Source organism: Perognathus longimembris, chromosome 20, assembly GCF_023159225.1.
Source record: "Perognathus longimembris pacificus isolate PPM17 chromosome 20, ASM2315922v1, whole genome shotgun sequence".
Taxonomy (NCBI): domain Eukaryota; kingdom Metazoa; phylum Chordata; class Mammalia; order Rodentia; family Heteromyidae; genus Perognathus; species Perognathus longimembris.
The window spans coordinates 10,547,741-10,568,536 of NC_063180.1; the positions used below are offsets into that span (position 1 = coordinate 10,547,741).

The following is a 20,796-nucleotide window of genomic DNA, read 5'->3' on the forward strand; positions in this document are numbered from 1 at the left end:
TTATGATAAAAACCCTGGAAAAACTGGGATTCTGGGGAACATTCCTGAATATAAAAATGGTTATCTATGACAAACTAACTGCAAGCATAATAATAAATGGTGAAAAGTTAAAGCCATTCCCTTTAAAATGAGGAGCAAACAAGGATGTCTGCTCTCTTCTCTCCTATTCAACATAGTACTAGAATTCCTAACTAGAGAAATTAGGCAAGAAGAAACCATAAAAGGGATCCAAATAGGAAAAGATGAAGTTAAACTTTCTCTCTTTGCAGACGACATGATCCCATACCTAAAGAACCCCTTAGACTCTACTCCCAAGCTCCTAGAGCTGATCCAAAACTTTGGCAAAGTAGCAAGATATAAAATAAATCCTCAAAAATGAATGGTTTTTATATACACCAACAACTTTAGAAAACTGAAAAAGGAAATTAAGGCAGAACACAAGAAATGGAAACACCTCCCATGCTCTTGGATTGGGAGGATTTTTAACATCGTGAAAATGGCTATCTAATGACCAAAAGCTATCTGCAAATTCAATGCAATACCCATTAATATCCCAAGACCATTCTTCAATAAAATAGAGGAAGAAACTCAAAAATTCACATGGAACAATAAAAATCCATGAACAGCAAAAACAATCCTAAGTAGAAAGAATAGGGCTGCAGGAATATCAATACCAAACTTTTAGCTCTATTACAAAGCTATATTAATAAAAACAGCTTGGTACTGGTACAAGAACAGACCCGAGGACCAATGGAACAGAATGGAAGACCCACAAAATGAACCCACAGACCTATGGCTACCTAATTTTTGACAAAGCAGCTAAAAATATAGTTTGAAACAAAGACAGCCTCTTCAAATAAATGGCAAAACTGTGTCAACACCTGTAACAAACTAAAACTATATCGATATTTATCACCCTGCACCAAAATCAATTCCAAATGGATCAAGACCTAGAAATAAAATCAGATACCCTGAACACACTACAAGAAAGAATAGGAGAAACCATAGGACTCCTTGGCACTGAAAGAAACTTCCTCAACAAAGGCCCAGAAACGCAAGAAACCAAAAAAAGATTGGACAATTGGGACTCTATCAAACTGAAGAGCTTCTGCAGGGCAAAGGACATAGTTTCCAAGATAAACAGAAAGCCCACAGATTGGGAAAAAATCTTTACCAGCCATACAAAGGACAAAGACCTGATATCTAAAATATACACAGAACTCAAAAAATTAAATTCCTCTAAAACAAACAATCAAAGAGCTAACAGCCCTCTTAACAAATGGGCTAAAGACCTAAAAAGAAACTTCTCTGAAGAGGAAATGATAATGGCCAAGAGTCACATTAAAAAGTACTCTACATCACTGGCCATAAAAGAAATGCAACTCAAAACAACATTCAGATTCCACCTCACCCAGTAACAATGTCCATTATCAGGAAATCCAACAATAACAAATACTGGAGAGGATGTGGCCAAAAGGGAACCCTACTACACTGTTGGTGGGAATGCAAGCTTCTTCAACCCCTCAGGAAATCAATGTGGAGGTTCCTAAGAAGGCTACACATAGAGCTCCCCTATGACCCAGCAGCCCCACTTTTAGGCATCTCCCCAAAAGACTATGAACAAGACCACACTAAAGCTACCAGCACAACTATGTTCATCGCAGCACAACTTGTCATTGCTAAAACATGGAACCAACCCAGATGCCCCTCATTAGACGATTGGATCAGGAAAATGTGGTACATATATACAGTGGAATTCTATGCCTCCATCAGAAGGAATGACACTGCCCCATTCATAAGGAAATGGAAGGCCTTGGAAAAATTCATATTAAGTGAAGGGACCCAGACCCAAAGAAGTATAAGCCCTATGGTGTCCCTTATAGGGATTACCTAGTACAGGATTAGGCCAGTCATGGTAGAAGATTAAAATACCCCAATAGCTGCACCCATGTGATCACATAAGATGATGCCAAGTGAAATGAACTCCACGTTACAGAGACAAGTGTTATAGCACTGTTGTAACTATTATCATTATCCCATGTGAAACAGTACTGTTTATATTTTTATTATTATTTTTTTCTTGTCTGTTTGTTTCTTTGATTGTTTAGTTTTGTTTCTCTTGTATTCCCTTCCTGTGGTTGTACCCCCGCTACCATTATATCTCATCCAAATACCCTGGAAACTGTTTATACAGGTATTAGAACTGGGGGAGTGAAGGGGAATATCAAAATTGAGAGACAAAGGACAAAAAGACAAACCATTCCAAAAGCAATACTTACAAAACCATTGGGTGTAAATCAACTGCAGATCTCATGGAGAGAGTGAAAGGGGGCGGCAGGAGGTGGGGGAAAAATGAGGGGAAAATGAGCTAACAAGTTGAACAAGAATTGTATTCACTGCCTTACCTATGAATCTGTAACCCCTCTGTACCACACATTGGCAATAAAGAAAAAAGTTTAATTAAAAGCAAAAAAAGGTGAGAGTTAAGCAAATCAAATAATAGGTAAGTCAAAGTTAAATTCAAATAAAGGTAATTCATTCTTTTCTACAAATAACATTAAGTTTGCTATTATTGCATTAAAGTAACAGATAAACTGATATATTGATCAAGAAATTTTGCAAGTGCTTAAATGATGAGATAAATTTGAGGTTGAGATTGATTGGAATACATTGAAAACGTGTGGAAAGGTAACAGTGAAATCCATTTTTCCCTCCCTTTCCCAACAGAAGTTAATAAAAGAGAATTTGAATCCAATTACCAGTTTTATTTTCATTTAAAAGTAAAAAACAAGAAAAAAATACCAGCTTCTTAATGTATGTAAGTGTATATCAAATTTTGCTATTTAAAACCTGAGAAGATCTTTGCAGACCAATCTAAATGCAAGACCTGGGCTCAGAGTATCTGTTCCTTGACAGACAGATTAACTTGCACTTTCCCATTCCAGATGTGACTATGTATTTTGATTATTCCATCCTTGTTCCTTTGTCATATAGTAGGAACCTGAGGAACTGAGAACATAATTTTAGGCCTCCAAAGTCTTTAGACTTAAAAAGAGAATTACATGGCCTAATATAAAGACTATTTTCCAACACTCTTCAGTCCTCAGGTTTGAGCTGAAAAACATTGGGGTTCTGTTGCTTGGGGGAGGAGTTGTAATCAGTGTGCAGGGGAGTTATGAAGCAAAAAAATAGCCAAGCAAGAGTGGCTCGTGCCTGTAATCCTAGCTACAGATGAGGCTGAGATCTGAGGATCGTCCTTCAAAGCCAGCCTGGGTGGGAAAGTCTGTGAGCCTCATATCTCCAATTAACAACAAAACCAGAAGTGGCGTGGTGGTTCAAGTGGTAGAGCTCTAGCCTTGAGCTGAAGAGCTCAGGGGCAGTGCTCAGGCCTAAAGTTGAAGCTCCGCGGCCGATACAAAAAACCAGAGTTCATGCCCTATGACCAAAAATAAAATAAGGAAAGAGAGAAAGAAGGAAGGAAGGATGGATGGGAGGAAGGAAGAAGAAGGAAGGAAGGGAAAGGAAGGAAGGCAGGAAGGAAAGAAGAAAGGAAGGAAGGAAGGAAGGAAGGAAGGAAGGAAGGAAGGAAGGAAGGAAGGAAGGAAGGAAGGAAGGCAGGAAGGAAAAAGAGAAGAGAAAGAGAAAGAGAAAAAAGAGAGGAAGAAAGAAGAAAGAAAGAAAGATGTTTGGAATGGAGAATGATGGACCGACCTGCCCATTCCTGTAGCTGCTAGTAATCACAGATTTCCATTGTCTTTTCCACATCCTGCTATGTTTTTTTGGGAAGGTGGAAATGGTGAGTGAGAGCTGTGCTGACAAGCAGAGATCATGAATATTATTTCAGGGAGATGGCAAATGAGAGCCTCATTTGTATCTTCTCTACCTTTTAAGGTTAAAGCATGGAGACTGTAATCATAGACAAATAGCTCTCATCTGCCCACATGTACTTCATGAGAGTGAGAAATGAGGCATTATTATCTCCACATGCTGAAATACATTTTCTTATGTATGAATAACTAGTGTGTCTTACTGTGACTTTGATGACTCATTTAAATGTATTAAACTTGTAGTGGGTGTATTTATGTAAAATTTGTGATAGTGGTAACATTTGTCTAGTAGTTGTTTTAAAGGTTAAGTAAATATATGGATGACTATATCCTATGGCCTGGTACAAATTAAACAATTAGCTTATGTCATTTCCTTTCATTACTGTTATTATTTACCTAATGAATTATAAAATTTTAATACATTTTTCATATTTAAACATATAAAGTATATGTGAAGAGTTAGGCATAGCAGTACATGTCTGAAATCCTAACACTTAAGAAGCTCAAGCAGGAGAATTGTGAGTTGAAGTTCTCCTGCCTGTATTTTATAGAAGCTCAAGGCTCATCAGGACTGTACAAAAACAAACAAATAAGCAAATAAAAAAAACTAGGACATGTGACTAAATACTGTCTTTATGGAAATAGAATAATGAGCAAAGACTCTGAAATTAAAAGATGACAGAAAATAATTGAGGGCCATGTACTAGAGTTGGATAGAAAATTGAATAAAGATGAAGTAAGGAAAATTGCTATTTTGTAGAGTGAACATGAAGTGTACTAAGACAAAAATATGACTTCAATATTTTGGTGTCTGGTAGTCCAATGTCTCCAGCTTTGTTCTTTTGCTTAAGATCATTTTGACTATTCAGGTTCATTCAGGTTTCCTACAAACTTCAAGATTATTTTTTCCTAATTGTGATAAAAATGGCATTGATATTTTGGTAGGAATTTCAGCTAATCTGTAGGTCACTTTGGGTTGTGGGCCATGGATTCACACTAAGAGTCTATACAATAGCACACAATTCAGGTATGAACATGCATGAATTCCATCATTAATGATAATATACATGCACGAGAAAAACACAATGCTAAGTTAGATAAGTCAGGTACAGAGAAGTAAGCACTGCATGTTCTTTCTTACCCAAGGAAATTTAAAGAAAAATGTTGATTTCGTGGAAGTTGGGATTAAAACAGAGGTAACCACTGGCCTTGAAAAACAGAGGGGATTAGTTAATGAGTACAACATTATTTCCTAGTAGAAGGAATAGATATGTGTTCTAGGACATAGTAGGTAAATTTAATTCACAATAATAAATTATATAGTTCAAAGTAGTTAGATGGGAAGAATTTGAATGGACTCACAATAAAGAAATGATAAAAATTTAATGGGATAGATACACTAATCACCCTGATTAATTGCCCTAACAAATGTACCTGTTAATAACTCATTGCATATGATGTATTAAGCAAAAACATTTTAATAATCACTTCACATACCAAGATTTTTAATACTCTTCACTAATACGATAAACCTGGAACATAGAAAATCATGCAAGTAAGATGCTTTCTTGGGTTTAGCAAATGAAGTCAAGCACAAAACTCCTACACCCAGTTTGAGGTGGGCAACTTGAGAGCAAAATAGGCAGCAGATAATTCAATATTTAATTTTACCACCTGGAAATATTCTTTTTCTGCAATATGTAAATCATTTCCTGATACTCTTCCTAAACTCAGTGAAAACAAAGCCCACACACCATAAAATTTAAAGAAAAGTACCTTAACTAAACATTGCTTTTTATCAATGTCTTTTTTGTCATAGATGATTTGAATCGAAAAATAATTATAAAAAATATCAGTGATTTTATTTATTGTGGAATTCCTTGAAATTGAACGTAGGATAGGAAGCTGCATACATACCAATTGCTATAAATACCTTCTGACTTGAATAAGGTAAGTAGGTTCACTATGAGATATTTATTCAGAGGAGAGACTCCATTGAATGACATAGTCAATTAGGTGAGCATTAAAATGATTCAGTAGAACCCAAAATCTAATTAATATACTGGTACATTTTAGTAAGTGATGATTCATTTGGCTATAATCTTTGGACTGAAATGTTCATGCTAGATGTGTTAATTAGTTTATATGGTTAAAAATATGTTCCTAATGCTGTATCATACAATATGCTATCTGGCAAACAGTAGGCACAAAATATCTGGTTATTTCAGGATTTGAATGCATCCTTGAAGTTGAAAGATTCTATTAATCCTGGGCAAAGAAATGCATTATTTGTTCTCAAGAGTTCAGAATCCAATTATACTTACAGGTCATTAAAAGCCATACAAGGTATCCTCAAGGATAGATGTTAGAAGGTAATGAGAATTACAACCATTAAAAGAGCGTATGAATAGAGAGGCTGTTACTTGTTTCCCTGTCAGACATTTCTTTCCCATTCATATAAGGCTTCTACAAACCATCAACCGGCAGAATTAATGGTATGCCTAGCAATTCAAGCCATACGGAGATAATCAAGGCCTCATAAATCTTGTAAAAGCAAATAAACCCTGCAAAAAGAGGATGCTGGCAAGGCAATCACATTTCAAAACTACCCGCCAGCATGGGAAAATGTGCCAATGATGAAGAGCAGAAGTGAAAATAGGAAATGTAGAGTAGGGAAGAGTGCATTGACTCTCAACACAGAGGGTAGGACAGAAGAGTCCTCTACGAGGAAATGTGAGACACCTTCACAGAAAAGTCTGTTCAAAACCTGCCTTCTCACTGTTCATAAACTTGACATCCTTGGATGAAAGGAAGGTATTAACCATTAGATTGCCACAGGTCTGTTAGACCTATTCTTCTGGGCCATCCAGTGCTTCTATTTTCTTTTGTAATGTTTATAAAACTTGTATTTCAAATTTACCATTTAATATTTTCACATCTTGGTTGTCCATGGGTAACGGAAACATTGGAAATTCTAATGAGTCAAGAAAATCTACTTTATATAGCAAAAAATAACAGTACAGTTAAAAAAAAGTGAAGGACTTTATAGACATGATAGAACGGAGAAGAGACAACTGCCAGATGGACTTGACACTCACCTTCTCACAGAGCCTGTAAGTGTCAAATAAAGCTGTGCACTCTGTTACAATTTCCCACCAACAGTGCTGAAGGTCTAAGCTGTCATTGCATCCAATAGAATCTCCCAAAACATGTTTCTTTCTTAATCCAAACTAACTTTCCCTTCTGTACAAAGATTAATGTTTCATTTAAAATATTTTTAAAATTACTCACATAAAAGTATCAGGAAATTATCCAGGCTTAACAACAAGTTGTTTATATGACCACCATCCTCAAGGTTGCTGTGAATATGGGTCAGTTTTGGTCAGTACAGAACTATGGGTCACAGTCATAAGTCTCAAAGTTGATTCTGAAGGCTGTGCAGCAGCTGAGAGGGCAAACTGTTTCCGTTGCAATGTCTTGAACTCCATTATGACTATTGGCATAGACCATATTCTAAAATCAAACCCATGGGCTGGGGATATAGCCTAGTGGCAAGAGTGCCTGCCTCGGATACACGAGGCCCTAGGTTCAATTCCCCAGCACCACATATGCAGAAAACGGCCAGAAGCGGCGCTGTGGCTCAAGAGGCAGAGTGCTAGCCTTGAGCGGGAAGAAGCCAGGGACAGTGCTCAGGCCCTGAGTCCAAGGCCCAGGACTGGCCCCCCCAAAAAAAAAAAAAATCAAACCCATGGCTAAGACTTGACCACTGATTGTCTAATACAAGCAATGTCTACTAAATCATTTCTATTTCTTTGTTTAAATGTATCTTGTACTTCTATTCAGAGAAGGATGAAGACCACTCTTGGATTATTCTAACAGGCCATGGCATGAAAGCAAACATACCCATTAGTTCCAATTTGGTTAAAATGCCTGTTGCTGTGTGCCAAAGGGAAAGCTGTGCTTCCACCTTATGTCATCCTCCTGATCCTCTTTTTTCTATACCTTCACCCCAAATATTGTGGTTTCAGATAAGTTATTTCATATCTCACTGGGAAACAAAGGTCTTTCAGCCAAAGACTAGATAAAAAAAGACATGAAGGGAATTCTGCTGAAGACTTCCAAGGAAAGATATATTTTCTTATGCAAAATGTTGTAAGGGGCAGAGCAATCAAGTCAAGGTTAGATAATCAAGGACAGACTCTGACTATCTTTGAACACTGCTATGCCACAAATATTGCCAGGGGCCAGCTATAGAGTGTGAAGACATTACAGGGGACAAACAGCAGACCAAAACTGAAGTGGAAAGGTGGGAAGAGATTTATATTCCAACAGTGATCCTTTAAACTGCTCCCATAAACAGTCAAACTGAACTTGCTTGTTACTTTAGGGGATAAAGATTCTTCAATTATTACTTCTCCTATTTTAAAAATCACTTGATAATCTTCTATTAACTTTTAAATTCCAGTTCAAAAGAGCCAGGGAAATACCTGAGACTATATAGCTAACAAACTCTTAGATGACTGCCAGATATATATGAAGTGACACTTATTTAAAATGTGAAATTTTGGTATCCAATGCCTAACGTATGAAACTGTAACCTCTCTGTACATCAGTTTGATAATAAAAATTTGAAAAAAAATGTGAAATTTTGTGTCAAATTCCTGAAGCCAAAAACATTACCAAATAAATTAATGATATTTTAAAATTTAGTCCTTCCAAAAGACAACTGTTATGAAGATTAGGAATTAATCATCTAGAAAACACATCATGAGATTATTTGCACATGTCATGCTAGAAAATTCATTCCACCTCTCTGAATCTGGGATTATTTTCTTCTGTTTGGTTTTATGATTAATTGGGAATGGGTGACAAAGTATAGAACGAGTTTCAGGATGACACTCAATGTTCTTAAGTTTTATTCTTGTCAAATATGCCTAACAAAAATAGTGATAGTTCTGACAGACATAGACAGGTTGTGATAATGAAATGTGCTTCTATCTGAATGGCTTAATTAAAAAGTCTATGATACTCTATAAGACAACCATAAGCTTAATTGGAAATTAAAATAGTATTTAGTGTGAATTATTTACTTTAAAAATCTCTCTGCAGGGCTGGGAATATGGCCTAGTGGCAAGAGTGCTTGCCTTGTATACATGAAGCTCTGGGTTCGATTCCTCAGCACCACATATATAGAAAAGGCCAGAAGTGGCACTGTAGCTCAAGTGGCAGAGTGCTAGCCTTGAGCAAAGAAGAAGAAGAAGAAGAAGAAGAAGAAGAAGAAGAAGAAGAAGAAGAGGAAGAAGAAGAAGAAGAAGAAGAAGAAGAAGAGAAGAAGAAGAAGAAGAAGAAGAAGAAGAAGAAGAAGAAGAAGAAGAAGAAGAAGAAGCCGCCAGGGACAATGCTCAGGCCCTGTGTTCAAGCCCCAGGACTGGCAAAAAAATAATCTGTCTTCATTATCTTTGAGTTAAAATGTTGTTGTTGTTTCAATTTCAAATATGGGATCTGAACAACTGCTGGAATAATCTGAACAACTGCTGCAAATGAAATAAAATAGTTGTTAATAGATTTGATCAATGGCAAACCCAATCTATTTCCTGTAGTGATAGGTAAGAGGTAGGTAATTTTTTTAAGTCAGATTATGTATAGATTTGTCAGTACCTGCTATGACCATATGCTATGATTTCAGGTTGCATAGCATTTAAATAATTTATGAGATTGTCATGTTTACAAGCCTGAGCATTTTGATCAACAAAATGCTTCAGTTGTGTATTATTCCTCCTGGGAAGACTTTGGAATGCCCTTGTCATATGCCTGAGCAAAGGAATTTACCAGTCATGTCCCAGGTATGTAGTCATGGTAATCAGAGTAAATGACTTTTAAGATGGAATGAGGAAGCAATGTAAAGCATAGTGAGTAAAAATTTAGACTTTTGTATGTGTGTATATGCCACTACTTGAACTCAGTGGGCGACAAACTCCCACTCATCTTATTTGCTCATGATTGGCCCTCTACCACTTGAGCCACACTTCCACTTCTGGCCTTCACTTGTTAATTGGACATAGAATCTGCTGTATTTGTCTGCCCAGGAGGACTTTGATTCTTAATCTTCAAAACTCAGTCTCCTGAGGATTACAGATGTGAGCCACTGGTGCCTGGTTAAAATATAGACTTTTATGTGGGCTGGAGCCCTGGGTTAGTCTATTTTACTATGAATTTATTTATGCTCAAATTTATGTGAATTGAGACAACTCACATATTATGTATTAAATTGGAACACTAGTACCATTTCAGGACATATGGAGAAGAATGATTGGTAATACATGTAGAGGATTCAGCATGGGTTTGGTAGAGAATATGGGTTTAATAACATTTTGGTAGAGAGAGAGAGCTTAGCCCAATCTTAAAATAAATAGCATCATTTCTATTTTGTATAGTATTCACAGCAATAAACTCTTACAGAAAACCAAAATAAATTTAAAAAACAAAACAACAAGGTTTCAAACAGAATAGGAACCACATAACTTGGTGCCTGTGTACTTTTTTCCTCCAATTTTAAGAAATAGGAGATAAATCTGAAAAGAATAAAATGGAAAAGAGAAAAATAGAAGGGTATGTCACTGTGGATATTTGAGATGCACAGATCCTTCTAAGAATCACATATAGCCTCTGAAGTTGAAATTATTGTCACTTATTAACTTCCATTGACCGGGTTTCAACATAGTATTAGCAATCTCATGTAGGTTTGTAGTGTATAAGTGATCCACCAGTTTGTTTTAACAGGTCACCAATGTTAGTGTCAGATAATCCTCAGAACAGAACAGAATATGAAAGTCTGCGAGCATGAATAAGAACCCAGTCTGCCTTACACAGTGCAGGTGCTGCCAGGGCAGTAAGGGGTGGAGGGGTTGGGGGGGGGGGATGAGCAGATTTTAAAAGGAAGGACAATAGAAACTTTATATGGAGCTCTCTATGGAGCTTATTTTAGGGGTCATGTGCCTTTAGTGACCCTAGTGACTTGGGAGCAATTCATTCCCAGACAATTTTGAAGGTCCTGGTTGAAAATATTCTCCATACACTAATGGCCAGATCTTCTATCACTTTCTTATAGTAGAGACGACAGTGGCACCTATGAGACCCTCTGTAGTAGTCAGCTGACCAGCAAAACCTCTTTTGTTTCTAATAAAAGGATGATCACTGTCTAAATGAAGTTAAGAGAAAAATACTTTTTTCCTATCAAAATATATTTAAGAGTCATGTGTTTATCTGATTTAGTAATTACTCCTCCCTTTTGTTATAGGACTTCTAGTTTATCTTGGGAAACTTGTCATTAGAGTCTTTGGAAATACTATGCCCACATATATATTAATTAAGACTGATGTAGAAATATAAAGGGAAAAAGCAGTTATAATGATTCCATTAGTGATTAGTGACTGATTTGCTGTATATTTCCTTTGTCTAAGATGACAACGTTATTTAAAACTCAAGAATCACATAGGTGAAAAAGTTCCACTTTTCTATGAAGTGATATGCTCCATTTCATATCCCTGTAGGCCTCAAGGTGAATGTGGGTCCCAGACAAATGTCTTTCACATTACAAATTGTATTAAATTAATTGAAAAATAGATAAACATTGATAATAATAATAAAACAGGAGAAATGATGAACAGTAAAAGGTAAACACTTTTTAAATGTTACTCAATTAGACATTCAGTAAAACCACATCTTTCAAACAACATAATTATTTGCATCATAAAAAAACTCTACTGGTTGAAATCTAAAATATTGATTAAAAACCTTCAGTTCTATTTCAAATTAGCCTAAAAAGAAATTTGCATCTTAATAAAATAGGCAAAACTTTCTCTTAAACATCACAACTGACTTTGTTAAAAAACGTGTTTAGTATTCTTGAAATTGACTTATCTTCGGTCTTTCTTTGCATTTTAAATTGAATCTAATAAAGCAGTGAGTCACAATTCCAAGTCATCCAGAAGAAAATGGAAGACCTAGTCAAGTCTTTCCATGTTTATAAACAGTCCAATTCCTAATTGATACTTTAACAAAGCAAGAGGTTGACTGAATGATTTCTTATCATTTTTCAATTTTCTTCCTGATGTTTTCAGGACATGATAATCCAGTCTCCTTTAAAACCTTTGTCTTCAACCAAGAGAATGATGCACTGTGCGGATTTTTATGAACCTCAAACCTTGGCTAGAGATATAGCTTCCAGATAATCCCTTACATAAAGGGGGAGAGGCTTTTATACTTTAGTCACCACAGTTAATAACTTCATGATTTAAAATGACTCCATACAATAGAGTTTATTTTTAACTCTTGTTATTTACTATTTTAAGTCAATAAAGCACAGAAAGTGATGCATTGTGTGCCTTCCATTCAATGTGTGAACACTGCTGTCTGTGAACTTTTGGACAGTGAGTGAATAAAAAAGAATTCATCTCTAATTCTCACCAGAAGAGTTTAAAGTAATCAGCAACAGATGAATTGGGAAGACATGAAATACTAAATAGGAACAGGAAGATGATGTAATCCTAGATTTTTTTGACAATGAAAATGAGAATTGACTGCACTGAGAGACAGAAGCACAAGGACCATGTGGTTTTAAAAAAGCCTTCTCCACTGAAACAGCAAAATAGCACTCAGTGGCACTGCATTGTTAACAAAATTTCTTTATCAGAAACTATAATTTAATATTTAAGTATCTAATTTACAAGTGACAAGATATCATATTCAAAAAATTAAATTGCAACTAGAAAACTATTAACCACTAAAAACAATACCAAACACAACCCAAGCATTTATAGGAAAGCAATAGCAATTGGAATTGGAAAAAATGCTTCATCATATTTGGCTCATTAAACAAAGCATCCATTACAGCCTGTAAAAGATCATCTTTTCTAGTTCATTAAAAGTTTACCCTTTGTAGTATGAATAACATGTAAAGAAAGATTCACTGACTGTATATGCACACGTGTGTGTGTGTGTGTGTGTGTGTGTGTGTATAGTGGCACATATACTCATGTGTTGTCTTAAAGATATTGTGTCTACTGATAACTGTCTGAATGTTGGAAGGGGCTGAGGTCCAAATTTCTACAGGTCCTTTGACTCCTTTAATAATGTCTTTTTTATAAACAGAAATTACATAAAATACTCTGTCTTTTATTTACCGGATATTTTTCTTAAGCATAATAATAGACAGTGAAGAATTGCACTTATTGTAAAGGTACAGTAAAGAGGTTGCAGTTCAGCCATTGGGATCAAGGACTGGAGTACTGATGATAAGTTGTGCATCATATGCAAAGATAATGGTGACTATTAAAATTAAAATGAGAGCAACTAGTTACAGAACAAGTAGGGGTAACAGAAGAAAACATGCACTATTCCTACTTTAATGTGAAACTAATTTCTCCAAGGAAATCGACCCTTTGACTTTCCTTTTGCAAAGAAACAGATTTTGCACCCTTGCAACACAGTAGACTTGGATGTCTGTCTTCAAATTCCAGTTCATTGTCTGAGTGTGCCATTCCAGTGTCTTCTCCTCAAGCTGTCCTTGAAATTCTGGAGCATCTACAATATGGCAGTCTCTTTAGGTTTCATTGAGCCTCAGTGTCCCCTTCAGTCAGTATAAACAGGTCCATTATTCGTCTTCTTCTGGTTCTTGCGGTAGCACAGATAATTCTTCCTTTAAGCAATCACTGAAGAATCTAAGGATTGTGCTGTAGAGATGATACTTGCTCTTTTCAGATATGTTATAACCTTCATCTGGGTAGACCTAAGATAAGGAGGAGAGAGAAGACTTAAAAAGATAAAAGCAGCTATTATACATTAGCATTCCATGTTTTTGCTTTTATGGCATAAGGATTAAAAAAAAAATAGCTAACCCGTGACTTGGATGTCAACTTACTTATAGAATGATCTCCTAACATATACACAGCCTAGGTTTGACTCACAGTACAGAAAAGTTATATAAAAAACAGACACTTGTCTGTCAACGATGCTAGTGTGAACAGTGCTCACTACTTGACTAACGTTTGGACAGTTGTTTCCTAAATATAGCTCTTCACCTATCTTTTCATAGAAAATTTACTTCAGAAAGCTTGCAAAGTATACATTTTATTTTACTGCTTTGACAGGTCTGTAAATCTTCTATCCTTTTCTCAGTTTTACAATCCAGGGAAAATCTTTCTTACGAATAGGGAGATCACCTATTGAATGAAAACATCAAAGAGACAGCATTTCTATTCCCTGGGCCCTGTGGGAGGGTAGCACACTTGCTTCTCCTTTGAAGACATCTTAGGAACCAGCAAAACCCATCCCATACCAGTTCAGGGGTGGAAAGGTATAAATTCCTAACAATTTTGTTGGAGAATCTTTGGCATCTTGCTCATACAGGGCTTTCTTGGGACTTGTTTTACAGGGATTCACTCCTGTGCTCACTTGTGAATGTCTTCCAAGGCCACTGCAACTCTGGGCCAAGCAGCACTATCATGTCTCACAACACAACAGCAGAAAATTCTGCTGTTGTCCACATGGTGCTCCTTTGGCAGGTTTGCAGAATGAAAGAGTGATGAGCTCATGGAGGCTTCAATTCATATTTCAAATGAAGATTTGAAAAATCAGTCAGTTTGTGGAAAGATCATAATCCCTGCAAGCAACACCTGAGAAGGTGATGCATGAAACTGAGATTAAACAAGAGCTACAATAAGGACTCTATAAATCAGTGTTGCTGGGAATTTGTAATGCATCAATAGAGAGTTCACAGAATGTGAGAGGCCAAAGAAACAGGCCATGAAGGATGTAATCAGAAAGAATCTAAGGGCTGAGCTTATCCAAGCCCTTTGAAACTCATATACCATGTACTGTAATTCAGCTGCTGTGCCATGGTGCTGAAATATTTATCATATATTCTCGAGTTTTATCTTGCTTTAGTCCAATTCTTTATTCATTCCCTTTGTAATGACAACATTTACTTAGTCCCACCATTCTATCTTAGTATTGTCATTTTTTTCTTTCCATTTACAGGAATTCACAGTTGAGTCTGTGTTGAATCACAGAGAAGACTTTAGATAGGGCTTTTTCATCTCCAAAGGAACCGTTAAGACTTTGAGGATTCCTAGAGATGGACTAAATATTTTTGGCATCATCAAATGATGGAAAGCCAGGGCAGAATGCTATGGTTTGGATCTATTTACACAATACTTAGGTTTGAACCCAGGGCCACATGCTTATTTGGCAAGTAGTTTATTAAAGACTTGAACCACATATCCAGCCCTATTTTGTACTCATTATTTTAGAGATGGAGTCTAGTGAACTTTTTACCTGGGCTAATCTTAAACAGATATCCTGGAGATTTCAGCCTACTGAGTAGATAGGATTAGAGGTATGAGTTATACCATTGATAGACATATAGTTTGATTCTTAAATGTTTCCCCAAGGCCCCAGTGTTGATGGCTTGGCCTTCTTCCTGTGGCTCTGTTGAGAATTGGTGGTTCCTTTAGATGTGGCTAATGGAAGGCAGTCATGTCACCAGGAAGTGCCTGAAGAGAATATTATGATCCTGGCCTTATCTATCTTCCTTTTGTTTCCTAGCCTCCATGAAATAAACATCCCACAGGTTGTGCCATTACAGACCTAAAGCACGAGGACCCAGCCATCATGGACAACAACTTCTGAAACCAGAGACAAAAATAAAAATTTTTCCTCTGTGCAATTGTCTACCTCAAATATTTTGCCACAGCAATGGGAAAGTGAATGAATTCTTTCAATGCTGAAAAATTAAAATCATTATTTTTTCTATGATCCCATCAAGCTAAAATTTTCTTGAAGCATCAAAAATGTCCTGCTTTCAACTAGACTATTCAAAACCACATGGTAGGCATGTCACAAATATTTGTTAAAAGTGTGAGGATCTAATTTGAATGGTAATCTGGTATGTTATCTTTTCTTTTCTTGTAATAGTTCTTCCAGGTACTTGTTTCCCTACTATTTTTTTCATGGGAAGTATTGGAAAATAGAGAAAAAAACATCAAAGGGACATAAAGGAAACAGAAAATTGCTTTAGAAGCAGAGGATCAAAAGAGCCCAATAGCTATACCCTTATGAACATGTAAGATGACACTAAGTGAAATGAACTCCATGTTATGGAAACGATTGTTATATCACTGTTGTAACTACTTTCATCGTGCTATGTGTAACCGTAGCTTCTATTATTGATGATCTTCTTGTATCCCCTTCCTATGGTGTACATGCACTATCTCTGTATCTTATCTGACTATGTTGGAAGCCATGTATACTGTTATTAGAATTTGGAAACTGAAAGGGAATACCAAAATCGAGAGACACAGGGTAAAAATGACAAACGACTACAAAAGTAATGCTTGCAAAACTGTTTGGTGCAAATGAACTGAACAACTCATGAGGGGGAAAGGGAAAAGGGGAGGGGGCAATGAGGGAGGAGGTAACAAGCAGTACAAGAAATGTATCCAATGCCTAATGTATGAAACTGTAAACTCTCTGTACATCAGTTTGACAATAAAAATTTTTAAAAAAGAAAATTACTTTAGAAAAGCTCAATAATTTTAACAATAAAATTCTAAAGAGAAAGAAGACATTTTTAAATGTTTCATGAAATTCTCATAAAGTTTGTTCAGAAATGCATTCTTGGTGCAATTAGGGCAAAAAAAATACAATCTTTGTTCCCCAAAAATCATACCAAAAAAACCCCAAAACAGTGAAATTGGAATAGTGAAAGAAGCAGTGTTCTTTGTGGCACCAGAATGAGAGGAAAGAAAAACCAAAAAGGAATAATTCTACAATAAATAGAAAAAACAATAAACACACACAAAAGATTTAAAAATATATTTGGAATAGTTTGGACCTTGAATATTTTGTTCTAACCTATGCTTTAAAGGCTTGGTGTACCAAGTTTCTTTTTCCATTGGCAGGCAAGGGAACTGCCAAGGAGTGAGACCTAGTAGGAGTTTTTAAGGTCATCAATGGTGTTCCCAGAAATTTCTCTTTTGGGGCTTCCTGGCTTGTGATAGGGCTTTTATGCTGTCCCCCATTTTCTCACAATGTGTTGCCTTGCTTCAAGTCCAAGATCTCATGGCATAGAACCTCCATAAACGTGAGCCAGGTTAAACCTTTCCATGTACCAGTTCATTAGCTCAGGTGTTTGTATGAGAGCTGACTAATACAACATACTTGTGAAAACATGACTCACCTGCATAGTATAATTCACCCCAGCTTTTATTAGATGCTTGATTAATTCTGCTGAGTGCTGAAAATGAACTTTTGCTGAAAGAAATTAAAATATTTTAAATAAGTTTTTAGTAGAATCAGGTTTTTCTTTTTTTTTTCAAAGAGAATGAGCACTTCACCTACATGCTATACTTCAAAGACTGCTATTGGTTTTTACTCAAAAAAACTGTTCAACATAATAATATTACTTTTAGATCACATTATATAAGTTAAACCAATTATGACTAAGGTATAGATATATTTTTATTCTTTCAAGTCATTAATATTTCATATCTTATGGATATTTCAACATACTATCTTGTCAAGACATTAATACATCAAAACAGGCTACTAATCTTGTTTGAAGATTACTAGGATTCACACTCAGACACTGACATTTTGCTTTATAATTTTATTTTAGAACAGAATTTCCCAATCAGTTGAGTGCTAGTATTTAATGTACAGTCTAAATATTTAATATAGAGTCTTCTGGTTTCTCATTCTTGCTTCTATCTTCCTTCTGCATGAACACATAGTCCAAATACTAAAAAATAAGCAACAGACAAAGCTCTGGATTTGGGAATGGTGTTGACTAAAGTAATTAGTTGAGGACAGCCACTGATAGCTCTGGCTGACATTTGCTAATGTAAGAATTGGACTATTCATTTAGGTGCTATGTCCATCTTCAAGTAACTTTCAAAGTAACGTGTTATATCTGTTTTATATAACCATGCAAGATTTATTAATGGTTGAAAACTCTTCAGTGCTCAAGTGCTATGATATCAATGCATCATACATACATGGAAGCCATAAAAAGTCAAATAAGTATTTAAAATTATTTTAAAGAAACCCAAGACTTGTTCAAGATTCTCCTAGTAAGTTTAATGGGAAAAAAACACAATGAAAACTCTAAATACATATAAGTGGCTTAGTTGATATAAGTTCTAAGAAGGTGAATTGATAGGCGAGATCACTCATTTAAAATAATCCCTTACGTAATTCATCTATTGTTTCTGTAAGAAAAGATATAGAAAAAGAACTCCATAATATCTCTGTATGAATACAACTAAAAGGATAATTGTATAGGTGAATTTCTCAATTGGATTACTTTTTATGCTAATGTTCTATTGAAGTCTATGAATATGATTATTTCTCTTCTTCTTGGGATATAGTAGGAACTTTAAAGCCTAACTCCCTGAGTGAAATGATGGTAACTTTTCCAAGTAATATTAATACTAGTAGTATTTTAATATTTTTGGCTCAGCCCTTGGAGACTACTGGGCCCTATATGTTGTGTGATGCACTTTATGTATTTTTGTGCTCATACAGGTGTGATTCCTCCCAGGTAATCAGTGATGAATCTCCATATTTTATCAGATAGGTGAATAGAAAAACTGGATCTGAATAAATCAGATAGGATCAAAACAAATTACAAAATGCAAACACATATCAATTGAGGAATTTAACATAGTACTGAAAGATGCGACCATGCTAGCTAGAAACAAAATAAATTAGAAGACAATTTAATCACATGACTGAGGCTTTGGTATATAGTGAATAAGAACCTCAATAACTGGAAAATTCTTTCAACTAATAGTTGTATGCTTCTTCTAGTATTTATATCTCCAATCTACAAAATAAGAAAGTAGTAATAACTAGTATAAAATATTTTCACTGAAATAAATGAGATAACATAAAGTGCCATGAGTGCATTTTCACACAGAGTTGGCAGTTGTTTTATTACTACTTTTTGCCTATATGTAAGGTTTTAGTATCCTACAGCAAAATTCAAATATCCTTCAAAAGTCTCATATTCCTTTGCATTATATCACACTCTTATTTTATGAATAGATTACTAATTTGGTGACAGTTTCAGATTTTTAGAATATTTCTAAGAGAATACAAAGAGTACTTGTAGGTCCCAGCTAATTGTAGATCCTACACTAACTTGAGATATTATTTGTCATAAAAAGAAGCCAATATCGATCTCTACTATTAACTAAATGCCCATTATATTTTCCTTGATTTTTTTCCTTTGTCTGGCAGGATCTCATCCACAATAACACCTCATATGTATGCGTTATATTTCTGTAATCTCCTCTGATCTATGAGAGTGTGATTTTGATAACCTTTGTAAGCTATGAGGAGTATTATTCAATACCTCATAGACTCTTCCCCTTCTGGGTTATCTAATATTTCAGTGATGGTGAGGAGGGTTATGGCTTTTGGATAATAAACCATGTCAATAAGTCCTCATTTTCATTACAATATATTCAGAGCACTTATTAAGTAGATATCATATCATTATTAATGTAAATCTTTTTCACTTGGCAGAAGAATTATAGGATAATAACTCTGAAAAAGATTAGCTCTATAAATGATAAGGAATTCAATGCGAGATATTTGTCCCTTGACATTTTATTGTTCTCTCTCTCTGTCTCTCTCTCTCTCTCTTTCTCTCTCTCTCTCTCTTTCTGACCTAAAATCTGATTTAATCATAGCTTGACATGCTGGAAAGTCTGCTCTATAAGGCTCTCTTCACAATGATTTTCTCTGTTATGTTGACTAAAGATACAGAGGCAGAGCAGGCAGAACCAACAAAACAGTTGAAGATTTAGGAGACTGATTTATGGCTTTGGATTCTCTCCATTCATTTTCTAGGTAGCCTTGGATGGATGTTTCTGTCTTGAAATGGATTTCTGTCAACAGTGAATTGAGTTAAAACTACTCAGCCTTTTGTTTAATGTACTACAAAAGGATATAAAGATATATATTCTTTGAGCCCTGAAAGCCTCATGTGACTATGAACAATTCCATATAACTAGTTATATCAGTTGCCACCATTCTCCATATTTGAGGAGAATTAAAATAACGAGAGGCTTTACAGATTCCCTTTAGGAATCCTTCATCTGGTGTGAGTGTCTTCTGGCTGCCATTCTATATAGCATGTTCCCTTTTGAAGTGTATTGAATAATACTGTAGTAATAGTCATTAGCCACATTTTGTTATTTAATTCAAATTATTTTTAAAAGCAAATAATGTGTTGTTTGGTGACATCAAAATGCTTCTAAGTAGCCAGTGGTTACTGTGTTCCACAGCAGAGAAGGCCACTCCTGGTCTCTTAGACTTGATTTCTTCTTCCTACTTCCTGTCATGTGTCTGAGCTACTTTCTGCTCTTTTTCTGCAGATTTATTTACAAGACTCCTAAAAAGAATTCCTAAGATGTATCCCATCCTAAATGGTCAGGTCCCAACCAGCAATAGTAGTAAATGTAACACTCACTGTCAGCAGTCCCATGAATGATTAATATATTCTCTTCTTTTAAGCCATGAATATTATGAAGCACACTGGATGCCTACAAAAGAAAGAACAGATATTTATATTTACAAAGCTGTACTTAAAAGTAATTTGAGCTCATTTGTAGACCAAAAATATTTTTGCTATTTGTAAGTTAGTTACCTGATAGGTGCTTTCTTCCTTAGATGGCATACCAAGGTATCTTTCAGAGAAAGCAGAGGCTGTGATCCCAAAAAACAAAGTTAAGAATATACCAAAAAATAGAGTGTAATCCAGTATTTCTTTTTACATTTCAAATTTAATTGTCATTCTGCAGTTAAATCAATTCAATCATGAATGCGATAAACAACTCAAACAGACTTTAATAAGATGTGATAAATGAGCTGAATTGAGCTTCTCTGCATTCAATATTGTTTT

General features: G+C 35.5%; 1 protein-coding gene across 1 annotated transcript in view; it reads right to left on the reverse strand.

Moving 5' to 3' along the window:
• Positions 1-12,645: 12,645 nt before the first annotated feature.
• Positions 12,646-20,796, reverse strand: part of Dpp10 (dipeptidyl peptidase like 10) — a 114,201-nt gene continuing 106,050 nt past the window's right edge. Inside the window, exons 16-19 of the mRNA XM_048329512.1 lie at positions 20,542-20,600; positions 20,365-20,437; positions 17,065-17,138; positions 12,646-13,614 (exon numbers count right to left, since the gene is read on the reverse strand). Coding sequence (XP_048185469.1) covers positions 13,480-13,614; positions 17,065-17,138; positions 20,365-20,437; positions 20,542-20,600 — 341 coding nt within the window. The 3' untranslated portion in view covers positions 12,646-13,479. The remainder of the gene's footprint in view (positions 13,615-17,064; positions 17,139-20,364; positions 20,438-20,541; positions 20,601-20,796) is intronic.